General features: G+C 45.5%; 1 protein-coding gene across 1 annotated transcript; it reads left to right on the forward strand.

Moving 5' to 3' along the window:
* The first annotated feature begins 3,012 nt into the window (after positions 1-3,012).
* Positions 3,013-16,128, forward strand: LOC136471889 (thioredoxin domain-containing protein 9 homolog). Its single transcript, XM_066469641.1, has 4 exons — positions 3,013-3,169; positions 3,260-3,532; positions 15,404-15,562; positions 15,646-16,128. The coding sequence occupies exons 1-4, from the start codon at positions 3,149-3,151 to the stop codon at positions 15,823-15,825; spliced, it is 633 nt and encodes a 210-aa protein (XP_066325738.1). The 5' UTR covers positions 3,013-3,148; the 3' UTR covers positions 15,826-16,128.
* The last annotated feature ends 936 nt before the right edge of the window (positions 16,129-17,064 follow it).

Raw genomic sequence — 17,064 nt, forward strand, 5'->3', positions numbered from 1 at the left:
TATGCAGAAAACCAACCAGTGCCACCTCCTAGTTCTTTTCATCATCATTGGCCTAACTAGATCTGCAACGCTATAATATTTCTTGTATACCTCATGTTCAAGCAAGGACCAAAACAGTGAAGCGACCAGGAAAAGGCGAGAAAGGAGACCTACGGATCAGATCTGTCGCCTTTGCCGTGGCACACGATGGACATGGATGCCAATGCCACCATGCTCCACTAGGAAGACCCACCGCCTAGCCTCCAAAAGGACGCCTGAGCCACCATAGCACACCGGGGATCCTCTGCTACCACCGTCGCTGCAAGTCCAACGGGCACATATTTGTTTCCACTTCTAAGGGATATATCCAATATATAGGTCAACCTATCCACGCAGAGAACATATACTACTATGAGGACTCTAAAGACATGTCAACACAACTAGGCGTCTAGCGCAATGGTGAAGACGGTCTATTCCTTGCTCTGTGTCTCGGGTTCAACTCCTAGGTCTCATGTTTTTTTGAGTTTGAATTTATTATTAAACCCCGACAGCAACAAGTGACACGTAAGCCGTCAGGTCCTACAAGCCAGATGGAGAAGGGTCCACAAGTGACCCGTAAGTCGTCGAGTCCCACAGGCTGGATGGAGATGGAGAAAGGTCCCACAGGTATATGACGTCGGGTCCCATAGGTCGGATGGAGATGTAGAAAGGTAAGGTCCCATCGGTACACGTCATCGGGTCCCACAGGTTGGATGGAGATGGAGAAAGGTAAGGTCCCACAGGTACACGCTGTCGGGTCCCATAGGTCGGATGGAGATGGAGAAAGGTCCCATAGGTACACGTGACACGTAAGCCGTCAGGTCCCATAGGACGGATGGAGTACGGTCCCACAAGTACACATCGGATGGAGAAAGGACCGAGCAGAGACTTTTATGACGAATTGCCAACGTCACGGATGAGTAACTGTAGGTCCCACATGTACACATTGGATGGAGAAAGGGCCGTGTGGAGATTTATGATGAAGTGTCGTTCGTTACAGATCGAATATTGTTTATCACAAATGTGTAATTAGTTTAATAATGAAGCCCTGGTCATCATAGTTCTAAATAAGATTGTCATAGATGAGCAGGAACAGTCACGTGAGTGATCTGTGATGAAACCCTGTGCTGTTCTATGATGTTTTTTGTGATGATATCCGATTTTGTCATAGATAAGGGGGTTCGAGGATCGTCGCCGATGATATGTGATGAAACCGAAATATTCGTCGTAAAAAGCAATTTTTTATGACGATTTTGGGTTTGTCATTAAAATTTTTATCATAGAAGTGGATATTTTTAGTACTGTCCATGGTCGGCTTGCCTCTACACCTACGCAAGGGAGAGGTTGGGCTCAACAGGGGCTGCTCTAGCCAGTCGGTCGAAACTATATTGGCACGGTGGGGCACCCTCACGAGCCCATGTCAAGGGTCGGCCTGCACAGGACAGTGCCCGAGTGGCACAGTCAGCGGCCTGATATGTTCTACAGAGGCGACACGTGGGGGAGGGAATGGCAGGGGTGGAGCAGCGTGTGGCCCGAGGCCCCTCCAAGGGCGGCAACGGCTTTCCTGTGACGGGGTAGCGGAGGTGTGGAGGTGCGGTAGCCGTGGAGACCGCGGTGGCGTGGTAGACGACGGTGGGGACCGTGGGCGGGTTTGTCTGTGCACGGGCAGCGACGAAGGCACGTGCAGGCGACTGTAGTTTGCGTTGGTGGAAATATGTGCGGCGCCGACGGTTGAGGATGGGCATAGATTCAACCGCGGCTTTGGATGCATGCGGAACATCGCGGGGCTGGTGAGTGGTGAGGCTGTCGTCCTCGATATGCACCAGCTAGTCGTGGAAGCGTTCGAAAGCAGGATGGAGCGGAGCGGCTAACTATGACGTGTGGTGTGGTTAGACTGTCTCCAATGGTTGTCCCATATAGGCATCCATACCTAAAATATGTCTCGAATGGTACTGTATCCATCTTTAACAGAGCACCTATATGCGAGACACATTTTAGGTTATAGTAAAGGCACAACCTAAATATGAGTATCCTCTCTCCTGGAGACTTATTTGCAGAAAGGGTTCTTTTTTTTGGTTCTGTTATTGGAGAAGACCAAAAATAGGTACGGAATCATTTACCTGTAGCGCTACCCAAACGTGAAATATGTCTTGTATATTTGGGTAATGTTGTTGGAGATAGCCTTATTTGGCACTAGATGCATGTGCCCATCTAACATGGCGGTCATTGTTCGAGCTACCATTTTTGCCATGTACTACATGCACGGGTGATGGATGCACACACAGCTAAGCGGCGACGGTAGGCGTGCACGGCCACGGGGACCACGACCACGGGCGTGATGGGGTGGTTCGCCGGCATGGGCGGCCACGACAGTGAAGCAGCGTGCGTGTTCAACGGTAGGGGCGTGGTGTGCGCGGTGAGTAAGGGGTGCGGCTGGGGTGGGTGACTGCCATGGTGATTCCTCGCCGAATTTTCAGAAACAGAGACCGGCAAGGCCGGCCGAAGATTGGGGATGAAGCTGACAGGTGGGGTCCACCTGTCGACGGGTGAGAGAGAGAGGCAGGTGGGGACCATGTGACTGGGAGGATGAGAGGATAAGGAGACAGGGGTAGGACAGTCATTTCCTATGCCTTCTCCACGCTGGAAGGATGAGCTGATGTGCCACGTCGTCAAAAGTGACAAAATGGAATACTTTGAACTGTTCATGTGATAAATGTGTAATTGTCATTCTAAAACTAGCAACTAAAAGAGTGTCAACCGGAACTATGGCAAATATTTAAATTTCCCGAGCGGAAGGACGTGCGTGGGATCGCACGAGGCGGACCGACGAGGCCAAGTTGGATTGTCACGCCAAAATGGAAAATGGTGTCCACTTCTTAGTCGTTTTTTAGTTACGAGAGATTATATCAGATAAATCCATATCCTGTATTTGAGGACCAAGGAATAATTTGGGTTTGATAAAATTTCAAGGAAAAAAATCGTAGGCCGGGCCCATCGCCCAGAAGAAAGCAACCGCCTCCGCCCTTCCCCGCTCCTCTCCACTCTCCGGACTCCGCTTCCCATTCCGATCTCAGCCTGCCGCTGGCACCCCTCCTCTCCTTCCCTCCCTCTACCCGTCGCCGCCGCTGCCATGGACGAAGTCGTCAGCCAGGTAGCCATCCGCCCACCTCTCCTCAATCCGCCCCCTCTCTGTCCTTGCTCTCTCTGAGCGCGGGAGGCGTGCTGGTTTCGGTGGCTGCAGATTTTGGAGAAGCAAGTGCTGTCGGCCGCGAAGGCGGTGGAGGACAAGCTCGATGAGGAGATCGCCGCGCTCGACCATCTCGATCCGGACGACATCGAGGCGCTCCGCGAGCGCCGGATCCAGCAGATGCGCCGCGCCGCCGAGCGCCGCGCCAAGTGGCGCGCGCTGAGGCACGGGGAGTACACCGAGGTCCCCGAGAAGGAGTTCTTCTCCGCCGCCAAGGCCAGCGAGCGGCTCGTCTGCCACTTCTACCGCGACAACTGGCCCTGCAAGGTGCTGCTGCTCTCCCATTCTCACTGTTGTGGTATGATTGGCGCAGTTAGATGCAGATCTCGTGGTAAATTGGCTTTTATTAGGAATGGTGTTTTATTATGCTGTTCGTACACTTTTTTATCAAGATAAGATCTTTTCATACTGGTCCTAGTATCGTTCCCTTTGGCTCGCATGCGCTGGACTGCTGAAATTTCTGTTGTATCCGAAATATATTAACAGTCCGCTTAGATTGCTCTGCCCCTAGAGTGAAATGGAACGTAGGCACATTCTTTGCAGTTCATATAAGCAGGTCCCAAGCCCTGATAAAGGAGGAGGGTTGTGTTAGGCTTGGCGAGCCAATGTAAAAACTTAGCCACTAGTATGGAGATGAAACCCAAAAGAATCCCATTGGGGCATAACTCTCTTAGCGACTGCGCCATGCCGGGACTAGGCTCTGGTGGGTTTTAACTCTAGCCTACCCCAACTTGCTTGGGACTGACAGGCTTTTGTTTTCAATCAGTTCAGTGGCAGAGCCAGAGACTCAACTTTTTCTTTGTTTTTGGTTGGGTGGGGAGGGGGGTGGGCGCTGTCAACTTAGAAATAGTACAATAGTTATTTTATTTTAGTACAATCATACATGGGATACCCTGAAGGGCGGGCTTGGTGCAAGCGGTAGAGTCTTACCGCCTGTGACCGGAAGGTCCCGGGTTCGAGTCATGGTCTCCTCTGCATTGCACAGGCTGAGGGTAAGGCTTGCCACTGACACCCTTCACCAGACCCCGCACAGAGCGGGAGCTCTCTGCACTGGGTACGCCCTATACATGGGATACCCTAGAGCACCTCACCATACTTGTTACAGGAGTATTTGGGTATTGCTTTCCTATTTCCACGTTTACTTACATGAATGACCCTGATCTTGTCTGGGAGAGGTTCGTACATCCCATTGTGTTGATCAACTTCATTTATTGACGCATTGGAGGCTTTGTTGTACACATATGTTGGATTATTTGTTAAAAGTCCCATTATGTTTGAATGCACACGTTCAGTGAAATACCTAGAAAACTAAGCTGTGAAGATTTAACAATATGAGCTACATTGTTGTTCTAGATAAATTTCATTTGATCTCCTGCCTCATTCTCAGTGTTTTAAAGACGACTAGGCGTCCAGGCGAGTGCTGGGTCGCCTGGATGCCTAGGCGACAAGGCGCACTGTTTCCCAAGGCGAGCTGGGTATGCCTGGACGCCTAGGCGACGTCTTTAAAACACTGCTCATTGTCCACCATGGCAGTATGGACCACTTAAGTAACATTCCCAAAGAACTTGATAAATTGACTTATTTATCACAATTCTTCTGGTCATGCCTTCTCCTCTTTAACTTTTTATATTCTCTTTTTTAATAATAATAATGGAATACTTGGAATTAGCAGAATTCTCAAACTACGGAACCAACTGCTTTCGCACCGGGGTACCACTGCAATGCTGTTTGTGGCTGATCTGCTGATGTTCCACCAGCATATGGAGCTCTGATTTCCCAGCCATTGACAATTGTTCCCCTCACTAACTCATTTGAGTGAATATATGGACCTTGCCTATGTTCTTATTGGTTGCTGCTGGCACCTCTCAGGCTCACTTTGTTCAACATTTTCTGACTTGGTTGATACTTCCAAGGTAGCATAATCGAAAGGTTTGGCCACATCTTATTTGTGTGTTTTTTGGGGGCAAAGGGGCCAAAACAAACATAGATGAGCATGCTAGAGCTACATGTTCAGATTTTCAGGTGGTTACCTCTTACAAGAGGGGGGGGGGGGGGGGGGGGGGGGGGGGAGGTTTACCTAGCAGTAGAGTATGAGGCTGTGGTAGATGAGGCCATAAGTCAATCCCAAATTCTCCTTAAAAACAAAGATACCCAGTTCTGCTTGTGTATTTAAATTTTTTTTGAAGGAAAAGTCCATTTTACATCCCATGAACTTTTAATTTACACCGTGAACTATGAAACAGTCTAATTGACAAGCCTCAACTATCAAAACACATTTTACTTTACTCCGTAGGAAACCACTAGGACGCACACTTAGGCCTTCTTTGGATGCACTTGTAACTATCTCAATCCACATGTATTGGGGTGGAAAATTAACTAATTTCCACCCCAACACACATGTATTGATGTGAATACGAGTGCATCCAAACAAGCCCTTAGTGTTGCTCCTACCGATGTAGTATCATGTGTTTTGTGGTTTTATTTGTGGCCAAATCAGTCGTATTGCTCTATTTGCATGTTAAAAACCGTCATCAAATCAGCAAAAAAAATGTGGTTGTTTTAGGGTTTGGGAGGGGGGGGGGGGGGGGGGGGTATAAGAATATAGTTTTGAGAATTAGGGATTGAAATGTAGAATTATTGTAGTTAACGGTGTAAAGTAGATAAATGTTGAATTTCAGGGGATGTGACTTGGAAATTTTCCCTTTTCAATAAACGTTGCGACTATACTAGCTATTGGTCCTTGTTTGAACTTAAACCTCAAGTGGTGGATGGTGACGTAATGAACTTAACCAAGTTTGGGACCAAATTTCTATATTTTTGTTAGCTGTTGAAGCAGTTAGTGAGGCGTGAGGCAGCGGAAGCCATTCAAGGACTAAAACCAAAATATTCTGCAAATATTTCCTTTTGAAATAGTAATGTCTACTATTATTAGTATTAACAGTAACTTGTACTACAGAATTACAGATCATACTCTTGGATCCGTTGCACCATGCTCTCGGAAACTGGTTTCGGCCATAGATTGACCTTCTGATTTTGCAACCTTCATAAATCATAATTATTCCTTAATTTCCATATCTCGATGGGATACAACAACAACAACAACAACAACAACAACAACAAAGCCTTTAAGTTCCAAACAAGTTGGGGTAGCCTAGAGTTGAAACCCAGCAGAAACAATCAAGGTTCAGGCACATGAATAGCTGTCTTCCAAGCACTTCTATCTAAGGCTAAGTCTTTGGGTATATTCCATCCTTTCAAGTCTCCTTTTATTGCCTCTACCTAAGTCAACTTCGGTCTTCCTCTGCCTCTCTTCACGTTACTATCCTGGTTTAGGATTCCACTACGCACCGGTGCCTCTGGAGGTCTCCGTTGGACATGTCCAAACCATCTCAACCGGTGTTGGACAAGCTTTTCTTCAATTGGTGCTACCCCTAATCTATCATGTATATCATCGTTCCGAACTCGATCCCTTCTTGTATGACCGCAAATCCAACGCAACATATGCATTTCCGCGACACTTATCTGTTGAACATGTCGTCTTTTCGTAGGCCAACATTCTGCACCATACAACATAGCAGGTCTAATCGCCGTCCTATAAAACTTGCCTTTTAGCTTCTGTGGTACCCTTTTGTCACATAGGACACCAGATGCTTGCTGCCACTTCATCCACCCTGCTTTGATTCTATGGCTAACATCTTCATCAATATCCCCGTCTCTCTGTAGCATTGATCCTAAATATCGAAAGGTATCCTTCCTAGGCACTACTTGACCTTTCAAACTAATATCTTCCTCCTCCCGAGTAGTAGTGCCGAAGTCACATCTCATATACTCAGTTTTAGTTCTACTAAGTCTAAAACCTTTGGACTCCAAAGCCTCCCGCAATAACTCCAGTTTCTGATTCACTCATGTCCGGCTTTCATCAACTAGCACTACATCGTCCATAAAAAGCATACACCAAGGGATGTCCCCTTGTGACCTCATCCATCACTAAGGCAAACAAATAAGGGCTCAAATCTGACCCTTGATGTAGTCCTATCCTAATCGGGAAGTCATCCGTGTCTCCATCACTTGTTCGAACTCTAGTCACAACATTGTTGTACATGTTCTTAATGAGCCCGACGTACTTCGTTGGGACTTTATGTTTGTCCAAAGCCCACCACATAACATTCCTTGTTATTTTATCATAAGCCTTCTCCAAGTCAATAAAAACCATGTGTAGGTCCTTCTTCTTCTCCTTATACCGCTCCATAACTTGTCTTATTAGGAAAATGGCTTCCATGGTTGACCTTCCGGGCATGAAACCAAATTGGTTCATAGAGACCCGCGTTGTCGCTCTCAAGCAATGCTCGATAACTCTCTCCCATAACTTTATAGTATGGCTCATCAACTTAATTCCCCGGTAATTAGTACAACTTTGAATATCCCCTTTATTCTTGTAGATCGGTACCAATATACTTCTTCACTCATCAGGTATCTTGTTTGATCGAAAAATATGGTTGAACAGCTTGTTTAGCCATACTATAGCTATGTTCCCGAGGCATCTCCACACCTCGATTGGGATAGCATCCGGTCCCATCGCCTTACCTCCTTTCATCATTTTCAACGCCTCTCTGACCTCAGATTCTTGGATTCTCCGCACAAAGCGCCTATTGGTGTCATCAAAAGAGTCATCCAACTGAAAAGTTGTGTCCGTATTCTCATCATTGAACAATTTGTCAAAATACTCTTGCCATCGATGTCGGATCTCATCCTCCTTCACCAAGAGATGTTCTCTTTCATCCTTAATGCACTTAACTTGGTTGAAGTCCCTTGTCTTTCTCTCACGAACCTTAGCCATCCTATAAATGTCCTTCTCTCCCTCCTTCGTACTCAAACGTTGGTAAAGATCCACGTATGCTCTACCCTTTGCCACACTTACAGCTCGCTTTGCAGTCTTCTTTGCCACCTTGTACTTCTCTATGTTGTCCACACTCCTGTCATGGTACAAGCATCTATAGCACTCTTTCTTCTCCTTAATAGCCCTTTGGACTTCCTCATTCCACCACCAAGTATCTTTAGCCTTGTCTCCACTTCCTTTGGTTACTCCACACACCTCTGAGGCCACCTTCCGAATGTTGGTTGCCATCTTCTCCCACATGTTGTTTATGTCCTCTTCTTCCTTCCAAGAGCCCTCTTTGATAACCCTTTCCCTGAATACCTCTGACGTCTTCCCTTTTAGTTTTCACTACTTTGTTCTTTCAATCTTAGCTTGTTTATCCCTACGGGCACGCACTTGAAAACGAAAGTCTGCCACCAAAAACTTATGTTGAGAAACAACACTCCCCTGGTATCACCTTGTAACCCAAGTATGCTCGTTTGTCCTTCTTGTGAGGACAAAGTCAATCTGGCTAGAGTGTTGTCCGCTACTGAAGGTCACTAGATGAGATTCTCTCTTTCTAAAGAAAGTGCTGGCTATCATCAGGTCAAAAGCTACCGCGAAGTCCAAAACTTCCTCCCCCTCCTGATTCCTACTAACATACCCAAAACCTCCATGAACTGCCTCGAAACCTGCGCTTGTAGTACCTACATGCCTATTAAGATCTCCTCCTATAAAAAGCTTCTCACTACTAGATACAGCTCTAATCAGGCCATCTAAGTCTTCCCAGAACTGTCTCTTAGCACTCTCGTCGAGGCCTACTTGGGGGGTATACGCACTAATTACGTTCAAGACCATATTACCAATGACAAGCTTGACTAAGATAATCCTATCTCCTTGCCTTCTCACTCCCACCACACTATTCTTGAGGCTCTTATCAATCAAAATTCCTACTCCATTTCTATTCGCAACTGTCCCTGTGTACCAAAGCTTGAAACCTGTAGTGTCCACCTCCTTCACCTTCTGACCCTTCCATTTAGTCTCTTGAACGCATAATATATTAACACGCCTCCTAGTCGCGGTATCAACTAATTCTCTTAACTTACCTATAAGCGACCCTACATTTCAAACTACCTAAACGGATCCTAGTTGGTTCGACTAGCTTCCTTACCCTTCACACCCGTCGACTCAGATGTGAAGACCCTTGCTCATTTTTCACTACACCCGAGCGCCGATGTAGCGCGCCACTAAGGATGCGACGACCCGATCCTTCCTCACTTGACACCGTGCCCGGATCGCGACACGGCGCGTCACGGGGGTGACAACCCGGCCCTTGCTCATTTAACACCATACCCGGGTTCCATATGGCGCGTCGCTAAGAGGGTTACGCCCCAACGGTTTTTTTTTGGGTTTCATCTCCATTAGAATGGCTAGATTTAACGTTGGCTCGCCACACCTATCACAACCCTCCTCCTTTATCAGGGCTTGGGACCTGCTATGTTGAGACAACATAGGCGGAGTTCATATCTCGATGGGGTATCAAGAAAAATCTCTTCCCACCGTGGAAGAAAATATTCTTTGCATTCAAGTGACAAAGAGGCGATACAAAGTTGAGATACAAGAAATGAGTGTTCTCAACTCCTCATCATGCCCATCTTTGGTACTGATTATATTAAAACCTTTTGCAGCCAACCTTGCTTTTTTTGGTTAGGTTCAAATTAAGCACCCATTTGCACCATATTGCTGTCTTTCCTGTTAGATTTGCAGCCGATCCTGTCTTCTTGAGTTAAATTCACAGTAAGCACCCGTTTGCACCATATATCTTACGTGTTAAAGGTAATTAGATTTTGATTTCTTGTTCTTTGCTAGTGCGCAAAGATCCTTGGCGTCTTTCCACTTGGGATCCTGTGAAGCAGCTTGCTAATCCTTGACAAATGTCAGTAGACACTCTGTAGGGATGCAATAACTACTTTATGTACAGATGAAATACAACAGTAATTGACATAAATTTTGCAATACTGTTCCTCAAATTGCAAAAGCTTTAGGCCCTGTTTGGAGCCGATCCCTGGCCGCTTATGGCGGAAAAAGGAGGCCAGTGGCCACAAATGGCACGATTAGGTGGACAATTTCCATGCCCATGCTTCCTTTCCCCATGCTGTCTCAACTGTTATTAACCTTGAAGATTTCACTGTATTAGTGGAGATGACATTATATAGGGAGCCTCATGTGTGCCATATGGTCCTTGATATATACTTAACACCCCCTTCAAAATCAAGGTGGAAGCAGAGGATTTGAAGCATTGAGTTGAGCAAATGAAGCCGATGCTGCTCTCGTGTTTGTGCTTTAGTGAAAGTCGATGTTTCATTTTTTCATTAGCAATCTTTATGGATCCAGTATTATCACGTAGAAGAGGTGTGGGAACATCACATGAAATACCAAAATCAGCAAGCAACCATCAAAGCCATAAATCTCTATATTGGTAGTCGCAAGCACTCGAAGCAAATGACCAAAATGAATATAAATAGGAGCACTCACAAAATGATTTATAAAATATGAACTGCGTGAGCAATATCAGCTCTAGTAACAGTGAGATAAACATGGCTGCCCACAATATGCGTATATCAAGAAGGATCCCAAGAGGTATACCATTAGTAGCACAAAGCTGCAAGTGGAGCAGCCATGCGATTATTAGTAATGCCTGAACGAGCAATAGGGTCCTTTATGTATTTGGACTCTGAGAGATAATATTCCTATGCAGAATGGGAAAGCTCAATCCCTAAGAAATAACTGAGAGGACCCAAATCATCATAAATCTGAAATTGCTCACCAAGCTGCTGCTTCACAGTGAGATAAACATGGCTGCCCACAATATGCGTATATTGAGAAGGATCCTCAAGAGGTATACCATCAGTAGCACAAAGCTGCAAGTGGAGCAGCTATGCGATTATTAGTAATGCCTGAACGAGCAATAGGGTCCTTTATGTATTTGGACTGAGAGAGATAATATTCCTATGCAGAATGGGAAAGCTCAATCCCTAAGAAATAACTGAGAGGACCCAAATCATCATAAATCTGAAATTGCTCACCAAGCTGCTGCTTCACATGAGAAATGTTTTCCATATCGTCGCTCGTAATCAACATATAAAAGAAGCAAAGTACGTTCACGTGGAGAAAGGTGAATAAATAGAGCGGGATCATTAGCACTAGGTGAAAAACCAGCAGCCCATGTCACAGAAACTAAGGACGAGGAGCCTATTTAAGACTATTTAAAGCACGATGAAGACGACAGAAATATCCCAAGGGAGCATCAACACCTAGGGATGGCTACCTCTTCATTCAAATCATCATATAAAGCAACGTCAGACATATCCCATGATGAAGTAGCAGCCTTTGCAATCAGAGTATGGACGGTAGTCATATAAGCAACCGATGCAAATGTCTCATTATAATCACAAGCATGAGTCTGTTGAAAACCTATAGCAACAAGCCTAGCTTTATATCGCTCAATAGAACCATCAGACCTGGTCTTTTGAATACTCATTTAGATGTTATAGGCATGGCATGTGATGGTAATAGAACAAGATCCCAAGTGCATGTCCGATCAAGGGCAGCAAGCTCCTCAGACATCGAAAGCTGCCATTCAGGAATGATAGAAGTTTTGTGATACGTGGATGGCTCAGCAACAACACTCATGCATGGAAAACAATACTTGTCAGCAGGCCTAGTAGTAGTGCGACCCCGAGGTTTAGGCGGCGGAGGTGGGGGTGGGGGTGCAGGAGCAGGAGCAGGAGTCTCATGTGGAGACAACACAGTTTTTTTTTTCTCGAACATGCAGGAGAACTGCGTCTCATGTGGAGACAACACAGTAGGTGTGATGGACACATGTTGATCGGGAATGGGCATAATGGATGAGGATGGTGTAGGGGCATCATCACTGGAAGAATGAGTAAGAAGACAGAGAAATGAGGTGGACTCTGTGGGAGAGTATGAGGGTTGAATAGGGTGCTTGTGCTTCCACTCCCTATATTTCAGCCTCCCACTACATGAAGCTTGTCCTACAACCACTTCTTCCCCCGTACAAACTTCAATTGTGTTCATTCGCCTCAATTTTCACTCTTGGTGTCATGAGAGTACAAACTTCACATTCTTAAGTGCTCAAACTCAATCCATTCTCACATTTTCATATGTAACCCTTTTGATCTGATCCATAGCCAATAATACTACACCTCAGTTACTAAGAGTGGCACTGAGGGCTCAATTTGCCAACTGATAGTTGGTGACCCTGAGAAGGGCGGGCCTAGTGCAAGCGGTAGAGTCTTACCGCCTGTGACCGGAAGGTCCCGGGTTCGAGTCGCGGTCTCCTCGCATTGCACAGGCGAGGGTAAGGCTTGCCACTGACACCCTTCCCCAGACCCCGCACAGAGCGGGAGCTCTCTGCACTGGGTATGCCATAGTTGGTGACCCTGAGCACCCAAACACTTAAGGTGGCACCTTGAATTCCCTTTGGCCTAGGAAAAGTTCATCTAGGGACTTCAAGCCAAATATCTTCTTTGGGATACAATTGATGACCTACATGGACATCATCACTGCTTAGCTGAAGAAAAACTTAGGAATTCATGTGGAAAATGAGCAAATACGAGTGTGAGTTCGTTCCAAGCATCATAAGCTTCCTGAGCTTCCTGAACCTTTTCCTTCACAGAGTGTTGAGGTAGTCAAATTTGTTTCTATTTGTGTAGAAGCTCTTGTAGAGGTAATATACCTTTGAAATCTTTTGTTAACTTTAACAGACGCTCTTCCTCAGAGATAGATTCAAATAATGACAAATGAATGGTAACATGGTATCTATCCGTGGTCAGGAAGTGCTTCGAGCCCTGTGTCCTTTGTCATGTGGGGCTACACCCCCTCTAGGAGGAGAGCCAGGGAACACCCCGCGAGAAGCGGGCAATGGAAGAGCACGCATGCTGACCAGGCAAGAGCGGACGCATGCGCAGTTGCGGTCCAGGAGGCAGGCCGTGCCTATTCATGGAAGCAACGCGCCCGAGCGGCTTCATCAGCCATGCAGTGGACAGGCTTGATCAACCGGGAAGGCATGCAGTGGACAGGACCTTCAACTATTTTTAGGAGTGTGAACTCTTCTTTCCTTTAGCCAGCCGAGTGCCTCTAAAAGCTATGTATGAGACGCCTTTGAGAATCAAGCAATGAAGAACAATTAGTCTTAATCTCATCCCCTTCAACAACAGGGCGCTGAGGGGTAAAACCTCGCCCCAACCCTACGGATCGAGGGTATGAACTGCATAGCCGAGGTCCAGCTACCCTAGAGCCCAACCTCCATGACATCCTTGCTTTGCTCTACTGAAGGATAATGCATGTTTTTTCTAAGAACGTTGTTCGGTACTTTGGTTACCATATCTTTGAATGACAAAAATGATCAGGAAGATGAACAAACCTGAATTATTCTGAAATGCATAAATCAGGATAAAACCATTCATCTTTCGGAATTTAAAACATGAATCAAAGCCTAAGGGCACCCTATCAATAAAAAAGAGCTAGCTTCTAGTCTATGAAAGTTAATTCTGTGCTTTGTTTGGTTTACCAGGGCAGTTTTTCTCCTAGTTCATCCGTTTTTGGTAGAGACAGCTCTAGACAATTCCAATTGTTGGCACAGGAAATGTTCATTGTTAGCCCCTTAAAAACACCAATAGTTCAGACAAATGAACCTGCAACGCCTTAATTAAGGTTCTAGGCTTCTGAGATTTATGATAATGAGTTGCAGTGCATGTTGGAATAATGTGTTAACTGTATCTATCTGAGCTTTGCTAGTAGCAATCAGTAGATGTGCTAATTAGTTCATTGCGCGGACATAGAACATTTCAGTGATCGAAGGAGGTGAGATTTATGATAATGAGTTGGAGTGCATGTTGGAATAATGTGTTAGCTGTAGCTTATCTAAGCTTTGCTGGTAGCAATCAGTAGATGTGTTCATTAGTTCATTGCACGGACATAGAGCCTTCCAGTGATTGAAGGAGGCGATCTAGCCTCTGTTGGACTCCTAAGGTTTGGTTGCACTTGTGACCCCTGATTTCAGAATGAGGGGGGAAATGTTTGATTTGCATGAATTAAAACATCTTGGAATTCCTACCAGTCATCTTTGTATTTCCTTGCATATAGCCTCTATATAATCCAGTCATGTGCTCGTAGTGCATCCAATCTTCCATGACCACTTCCAATTGACCTTACAGTATGCATCTGTTGTGTAACCAGTTGCTTATGCTTGTTTGCAACAGTGCATTGCAAGTTGTGGATGCAACGAAATGATCTCATGTGGTTCTTCCACATCATTCCTTTCTAGGACAGTATCTAGAAAGGTTTTCTAGGGTTGTGGTCAATTAATGTTACACTTCCAATCTTTTCATCCACCATAGTTTCGATTGTCTTATGGAGTGGTGTTACGTGGTGCCAGGCCTACAACCGACGCAAGATGGTCAGCACAGCATGATAAGAGGATTAGTGCTTTCTATTAGGTTTGTTAGGTGTTAGTTCAGGGCTTGTTTGTATTAAGATTGGTTTGTTAGGAACTTAGGATCAAGATTAACTTGTTCCATACTTCCATTGTCCTCTATATGGGAGTGGATATTCACGAATAAGGAAGCAAAAGTTGATATCTTAACCTCTCTCTCAGTTCTATAATCCTAGCACCAGGGAGGTGAGGCTTATCGAGCATAGCAGCTGCTCTACAACACCTTAAGCCCATAACCTCAACAAATGGGCAGACTGCAATGTTTGGTCTGTCTCACAACAAATGGTGCAGATTGCAATGGTTGGGATGCCTTGCAAGATTCGAATACATTCATCTTTGAATTTATATGGGAGTCAGCATTCATGATTAAGGAAGCAAAAGTTGATATCTTAACCTCTCTCTCAGTTCTATAATCCTAGCACCAGGGTGGCGAGGCTTATCGAGCGTAGCAGCTGCTCTACAACACCTTAAGCCCATAACCTCACAACAAATGGGGCAGACTGCAATGTTTGGGCTGTCTCACAACAAATGGTGCAAACTGCAATGGTTGGGATGCCTTGCAAGATTCGACTACATTCGTCTTTGAATTTTCAATTCTTCTTTTCGTATAATCTCAAAGCTGATGTTCTTCCTCTTCCTATTATTACAGTTATGATCCGTTCACTGTGTTGGTCACTAGAACTGATGGTATCAGTTGCATTGTGTTCAATCTTGCCATCTTGTGCTGTGCAATATCATTTTATCATGTTGCTCTCTTGACCTGCAGGTTGTGGATAAACACTTGTCGATTCTTGCAAAACAGCATGTTGAAACACGGTTTGTGAAAGTTCATGCGGAGAAGGCTCCCTTCTTGACAGAAAAGCTCAGGATAGTTGTCCTTCCCACTCTTGCTATAGTTAAGAATGCGAAGGTTGAGGATTATGTGGTAAGTGAACACTCTTGTTAGTGATTCCTTAGCTTTGTATTTAATTTAACAATAGTCATATATTTTGTTCTGGTAATTGCAAGGTTGGCTTTGATGAGCTTGGCGGCAAAGATGACTTCAGCACCGAGGATCTGGAAGAACGCCTCGCAAAATCCCAAGTTATCCTCGATGGAGAAGGGTCTGCATACGCAGCAAAGCAGGCTGCCGCCACCAAACGAAGCGTTCGGCAATCAGACACCGGCAACTCATCTGACTCTGAATAGCCCCTCTGTTATATCTAAGTGGGTAGTACACAATACAGACATGTTGGCTGTTACGCCAACAGGCAACCTGTTGTGTTATCCTTAGCAGTACAAAGAGGTGTTAGTCCAGTTTTCAAATTTGAGCCGGGATTGACATTATATATCTTAAGATCTTGAAGCAAAACAGGTTGTGGTTTGAGCTGTTGGGTTGTATAGTGCTGCCTTGTGGATCACATCTGATTGGTTTGCTTGAGTGATTTGTTTTCCTTGTACCGCCAGGACAACCCTGATGAGTGATGAGAAAAAAAGAGCTACGGAGTACTACTGTCTGTGTGCTGCGCATGATGATGCCCCATGAATGAGCGGTCTCAATCTAGGACCATGTGCAGATTGCGTCGTCGTCATCATCCCCTGCAGCGTCTCTGTACAACATGGCCGCAGCAGCTGCTGCTGCTCATCCATGAATAGATTCTGTGCCGTGCCCTGCAGTGTCACCTTTTCAGCTGCTGCTCTGCTCACCCGTTTCCCCATGTGCTCATCATTGAGCATCCTGCTGGGACCTGAGCACTGAGATGAGATGAGATCAAAAGGAGAACGGTAAAGGTGGCGGATCCGCGGTCTGTTTGCGCAGATTGTGCCTGCTGGTACTGGTACAGCCCTGACGGCAGCTTGAATGCCGGCAAATTTAGGGATTGGGATTGCACTGGATTGAATCCCAATTGAATTGCAGCTTCAGATCGGTCGGTTGGTATGCCAGTATCAATGCGTTTCTGGGACTATTGATTGTGTGTGCTACAACTGTTTGTATTGGCATGTTTGGACGCCACGCAGTTTTTTTTTTTTTTTTGGTACTACTACGTAGCACTGGACGTTTCAATTCATTTCAATCTCCGGTACCTGCAGTGGACAGTGGAGTTAGAGCTCAAATTTGGATTTTGTTTCGCTTAAATTGGACACCAGAAGATGTGGATATTTACAAAACTACAGGTAAAAATAGCATAATACCACCGCCTTGGTCCTACTAAGGGCTGTTTGGTAGTAGTACTCCTGACAAGCTCCTCGGGAGGAGCAGGAGCGGTTTTGGTGGAGCCACAAAGCTCTGGCCCTAATAATATACAAAATGAGTAGACAAAGCTCTGGCCCTAATAATATACAAAATGAGTAAACAAATTCGGGTAAGGTGGGTGGTTACATCAGACGCACGATCGAGAGTAGAGAATTATTCTTAGCGTGTGAAACATTTAGCACGGAGAATCATAG

Source organism: Miscanthus floridulus, chromosome 8 (assembly GCF_019320115.1).
Source record: "Miscanthus floridulus cultivar M001 chromosome 8, ASM1932011v1, whole genome shotgun sequence".
NCBI lineage: Eukaryota > Viridiplantae > Streptophyta > Magnoliopsida > Poales > Poaceae > Miscanthus > Miscanthus floridulus.